At 30.9% G+C, this 6332-nt stretch overlaps 1 protein-coding gene across 1 annotated transcript; it reads right to left on the bottom strand.

Annotated features, from left to right (window-relative positions):
- Positions 1-3131: 3131 nt before the first annotated feature.
- On the bottom strand, positions 3132-5663 carry LOC119664443 (probable ATP-dependent RNA helicase DDX43). The gene is made up of 7 exons (XM_038073929.1): positions 5199-5663; positions 5013-5126; positions 4424-4929; positions 3956-4346; positions 3750-3890; positions 3562-3662; positions 3132-3504 (listed from the first exon to the last, which is right to left on the bottom strand). Exons 1-7 carry the CDS (start codon positions 5613-5615, stop codon positions 3237-3239), a joined length of 1938 nt encoding a protein of 645 aa, XP_037929857.1. The 5' UTR covers positions 5616-5663; the 3' UTR covers positions 3132-3236.
- Positions 5664-6332: the final 669 nt, after the last annotated feature.

Here is a 6332-nt window from a genome sequence, read left to right on the forward strand (position 1 = left end):
TTTGAAGTAAGCAAAATCTAAATAAAGGAATACCTGATTATTCCGTTTTCTATAAAACGAACCAAATTTCAAACATTCAAATCGCGACCGCTTTTACGAACTCCTCAATCATAAGATATGAAACGGTATTTAAAATTGACTATTAGAATTAAAAATATGTTTTTTAACATTGATTATTAGGGAATAAAGCAATTGCACTCTTATGTTTAAAGTATGTCGAAAATAATACTGCCGCCGCCTTCTTAAGTCTCATCTCGCAATGATTCTTATATAAATATTTCAAATGGAGATTTTTTTTGCAAATACGTCACATAACCTTAAATATATGTGAATTGCAGTGATTTTTTTTTTATAGTTAATTTTTGTTTTTTAATTATAGTTTTAAAATTCTTTAAATAAAGAAACAATAATTTCTTTAAAACTTTTTGTTTAATATGTGCATTATATTTGCAGTTATTTCTTGGAACAAGTAAAATTGGCGGCTGTTTCAAGTTCTTGTCGGTTGCGAAAACAAATCAAAAATTCTTAATACTATAAAATATTTTTAACAAGTTCCAGAATTAATTGAAAAAAGTTGAACATATATTCGAACTGAAGTCATGAAACACGTATCAAGTATCACGAATCACGAATCATGAATCACGAAACACGAATTTTTTGGAGGAAGATACATACCAGCCTTAAAACCAAATCCAATTGAAAAAACACAAGCCGCTAAAAAAACGATCCGACCACCGACTCGTCTCTTGCAAAAGTAACCAATGAACAAGAAAACTTGTGTCGTTCTTTCAAAATTAATATAAATACATTTGGCAGCCCATACTCAAATTTGCGTGATGTAACTATATTAATTTGGTTTAGACTTTTTGGACACAAATGAATTTCACAAGGGGATAAATCGGATTAGCACACTATTTAATAGGTAAGCCCACATACTATTTTCATACTACATGTGTTAAATTATAAAAGTTTACAAAGTTCTGACATATTCATATCAAATTCATATAATCATATCAAATTCAATTCATAAAATTACGGTTACATTGATAAGAACAATGTACCGATTAGCATTCTGAGAAGAGCGTCTCAGAAGAACCTATACACTAATAACTCGATTAACAGCTACTTCGTACAACAGTAACCTCGATTAACGACCCAGCCGTATTTCTGATCGTGTTTTGCTTAACAGTGAAGAAAACGACAAACATGTCTTTTATAATGCAAGTAAGAGCTGGTTTGAGAATCAATATACCATAAAACTTTCTGCAAAAGGTACAACATTAAAAATGTCATACTAATGTCAAACAGAGATCAGTCGTGGAAAAAAACAAAAATGTGATCTCTTAAGAAATTTTGGAAGCACTTACGTCTGGAATACGTCGTCAAAACCCTGTGCCTGTACCTGATACCAACGTAAATGAAAAATCTGCTAAATTTGCAGAGAAAGAGGCAACTAGAGATCTCAAAATTAAAGATCTATTTCGTCAGAGTAGCTCGGATTGTTTTTGAGTTCATTATATTAATAATTATGTTAATGATTTTTTATATATTTTGTGCAATAGGCGGTGATTTATTCAAAATATATCGTTTGGTTTTCCCTTTTGTGTCTATTGATTTATCAATGGCCAATCTTTTGTCGCGAGTGTTATAAAATATTGAAAAATAATTTCATTCTAAAATGATAATGATAAATGCTACATCATTTTGAAGAGCTACTCAATTCACTTTGAAATTCTGTTAATTAGCAACCGACATGTAAATAAGAAATCATACAAACGGATTAAATATAACAGAATTTTTTAATTCACTCTAACCGTAATCGACTCTACCCCATTTACTGTGATTGAAAATCGTAGTATCAATTATCATATATCACAATATTATATTAATCATACAAATATTACAGATCTCTCTCAAAGGTAAAGATGTCTTTAATCTCCGCAATCCAATAATTCTAACGGATATGCCATTCCAATTCAAAAGATTGCAATTCACAATTCTATTGGCGTCTGCAATCACCATCTAAAGCGAGCTTAGTTCAATATTTAGGATACTGTGGTTCAACTCTCAACACAGATAATCTTCCACATGAACAACTATATGTTACTTGTTCTATAGTCCACAAATCGAACAATATATATCTACACTCGCAATGGAATAATAAAATAAAATTATTGATAAAATTTATCAATATTTGGAAAGCGTGCTTTCTAATTTCTTTCTTTTCCATTTAATCAGACAGCCATGTTAACACGTATCTGCGTATAGCTGCTTTTATTAAATATTATATGTATACAACTTTAACAAATTTTATTAAATTAAATGACGTTTATTATTTAAATTAATTAAATTAAAGATTTATTTCAAATGACATCGATAACGATCTTCGCTGATCAGATGAATTGATTTCTTAGGAGGTCTTATCTATGGCTTAGTGAGAAATGATCATTCGAAGTGATAGTAAAGATTTCAAGTTAGTATAATGGCATTCATTGGCTTGACTTGACCTTGACTTGACTACAGTACTATACTTGAGCAGTGATCAATTGTCTATCAATTGTCTGTTTAAAATAACATTCAAATTAAATATGTATAATGTGAAAAAAATATATATTTTATATTAAGTTCATTTTATACCTCATCCAATACATTTATGAATCCTATTAAAACTGAATCCTATTAAAATTCATTTTAAATGAAACAACTAGAAAACTTACTAATACAGAAATTTAATCAACTTTATCAGCCTCTGATTAAAAATCGTATATAGCGATTACAATATTTAACTCACATCGTTGCCTGTACAAATAATTAATCTCCATCTTAAAAAAATTTCAAATAAAATATCTTATTTTCAGGAAAAAGTTGAAACTTTTACAAACGAAAAAGTAAGAACACAATAGAATCATCATAAAGTTGTAATTGATTAAATTTATTAAATTAACAAAGTTCACTGTATAAAAAACATATTTTAAATATTTCTTATTTAAAAACTTATTCTAAAATGTAATTTTGTATTTCAATTTAAATAATACACATTTTTAATTAATTTTATTTTAGATTTTTCTTATTGTACATTACTATACTAATAACATTAGAAATAGTTTATTAATTAATTTTCAATTTTAACGATCAACACTTTTTTAAGTAAAACACTGATCGGTTCGAATCAAACAGGGTTATTCACGATCTTGTTTATCGAATAATACCCCTACCATATATTAAAAAAATATCATTTAGTAACGGCGATTAAAACCACCACCCCTTTTAAAATCTGTACCACGTCTTTCTTTCATCTTCTCAAAACGATTGGACATTCTGTATAGTTCTTCTGGAGCTGCTTGACCAGCTTCTTCTAAAATACGAATGAGATCCTTTGCAACACCCCAATCCGAGCGTGTTATATAACTTATGGCAGTGCCAGTTCGCCCAGCGCGTCCAGTTCTACCAACACGATGAACATACTCCTCAATATTACGCGGAAAATCAAAATTAATAACATGACTAAATGAAAAACAATTAATACAACAAATTCGGTTTCAAATACTACTAAGCACTTACGTAATATCCTCAATATCTAAACCTCTTGAAGCAACATCTGTCGCTATCAAAACCTGTATATCACCTGACGCTATATCAGCCAGTGCTTGTTCTCGATCGGTCTAAAGACAATTTTTTTAAGTTTATAAGTTTATAAATTTTATGTTCTGAGACTGAGATTACTCTAATTAAGTTAATGCATTATGTACCTGATCACGAGAACCATGTATACATTGTGTTGACAGGCCTTTTAGAGATAAATCACTGGACAAATCGTCAGCACGAGCTCGCTTAGAACAGAAGATAATAACCTTATCGGTTGATTTAAGGTTTTTTAAAAATGCAAGGACCTGCAGCAAGAATAAATACATTGTTCTTCATAATTCTTCTTATTTAAGTTTTCAAATAATATTACCGTATTAAATTTGTCCGCATCCTCCAAGAGTTCTACATTTTGACTCACAGTATGAGTGGCAGTTAAATCAAGCGAACCAACACACACTTGAATAGGATTGTTCATATAACTTTCGGCCAATCTACCAACACTTGGTGGCCAGGTGGCACTAGTCATGACGGTCTGCCTGTCAGGACGTATGTCGAGTAGAATTTTTCGGATCTGTGGCTCGAAACCCATATCCAGCATACGATCCGCTTCGTCTAGTATTAAATATGTAACTGATGTAATGTCTATAACTTTAGCTTGAACCAAATCATTAAGACGTCCAGGAGTACAAATAACGCATTCAGCTCCTTCTTTGAAAACACTAATTTGGTCACGACGATTCCCACCACCATAAATGCATACACTGAATAAGAATTTCTTCATTGAATAATTTTTTTCTTCATTCATTTTAAACTATGGTTTAACTATTTCCTAACTTACGCTTTTATTCCACGGAACGAGTACTTGTTAACTTCTTTTGCTATTTGTAATGCTAATTCTCGCGTTGGCGCTAAAATTAATATATTTGGACCATTACGTTTCTCACGTGGTGTAGTCTGTCCATCAGTATGAATCAAAGCAGGAAGCAGAAATGCTAAAGTTTTTCCAGTCCCTGTTTGGGCTATACCTATCATATCCTCGCCTCTCAATAATATAGGCCATGCTTGCTTCTGTATTGGTGATGGTTCATTAAAATTTTGTTTCTTTAACTCATCAAGGATATCAGGATAATCTTTGAAACAATGTTGAAATTTCCAAATTGGTTTCGGTATATCAGGACACATTTGATCTTCATTTGTCACCAAACGGGAAACACTTATATTATTGTTTAAATAACGCATTTCATTCACTTCTTCTTCTGTCTTAATAGCGACTTCCTCTACTTCTTCATAAAAATTTTTTCTCAAGTCTGGCAGATGCGCCCAGTGTAACCTACGATGTTCTTCCTGTAATCAAAAATGCCTCATGTGAGCAAAATAAATATGGTAAATCGATAACTTAATATGTAGATTTTAAAAATTTTTCTTACAACTTTTCTATTCAAAGTTTCCCAATCGATAGGCTGCAATACTACATGGTTTTCGGCGCCACCATTATATACATTTTTCGTAGGCGCATTTAATCTAATTCCACCACTTTCTCCCTAAATCAATTTTGTTATGAGATATTATATTAATATATATCCATATTCTACTTCTTTTTAATTTATACTTACAGATTTTGGAGCTGCAACCTGAATATTGTCATTTTCGGAAGAAGCATTAAAACGATTCATTGTATTTTCTTTTAATACAACTTTGGGATTGTGCGAGACTTCGTGATTTGGAAATGAAAAATTTCTATTTTCTTGACCAGACATAATATCACGAATATATTTGACTGCATCGTCAACATTTTTTCTATTACGACCCTTGACAGAAATTTCCTTGGTGTCATTGTTTATATGTATATAAACGTTGAAGTTTGTTCTAATTTCTTTAATTTTACAACCGCCACGACCAATTATGGCACCAATGTAAGCAGGGTCTGCAGGAAATTTCTCCATAAAATCATCAAAATGATTTAAGTTTGAGTTTAAAACTCCACACTCGTTCCTTTCAGATTGAGTTGCACCAGTTCCAAAAGTATCCATTTTGAAGTAAGCAAAATCTAAATAAAGGAATACCTGATTATTCCGTTTTCTATAAAACAAACCAAATTTCAAACATTCAAATCGCGACCGCTTTTACGAACTCCTCAATCATAAGATATGAAACGGTATTTAAAATTGACTATTAGAATTAAAAATATGTTTAACATTGATTATTAGGGAATAAAGCAATTGCACTCTTATGTTTAAAGTATGTCGAAAATAATACTGCCGCCGCCTTCTTAAGTCTCATCACGCAATGATTCTTATATAAATATTTCAAATGGAGATTTTTTTTGCAAATACGTCACATTGTAACGACACGGATTCGTCGTTTTAATTCTGCTGAGGTATTACTCAGTCGTGGTCCGGGTCGTTGCAATAAATTTGTTTTATTGACTAGTTCGAAGCTGGTAAACCAATGAGTGGAAAGTAAAAGACCGTTTGTTTTTATTATTTTAAAATTTTATTTATTAAAAAAAAAGATTATTTTAAATAACTTATTCTAGTCTTGATTCTACTCAGTAAGTTTTATCCAAAGACGTCAGAACATCAAAGGGTTTTTTCCAAATCTACGTAATTAGTTTCTAGCCAAAGACGTCAAAACATCAAAGGCGTTTATAAAGTCTATTCAATAATTTTTGCCCAAAGACGTCAGAACATCAAAGGGTTTTTTCCAAATCTACGTAATTAGTTTCTAGCCAAAGACGTCAAAACATC

This window comes from Teleopsis dalmanni, unplaced genomic scaffold (assembly GCF_002237135.1).
Source record: "Teleopsis dalmanni isolate 2A unplaced genomic scaffold, ASM223713v2 unscaffolded_contig_1928, whole genome shotgun sequence".
In the NCBI taxonomy this organism is placed as follows: domain Eukaryota; kingdom Metazoa; phylum Arthropoda; class Insecta; order Diptera; family Diopsidae; genus Teleopsis; species Teleopsis dalmanni.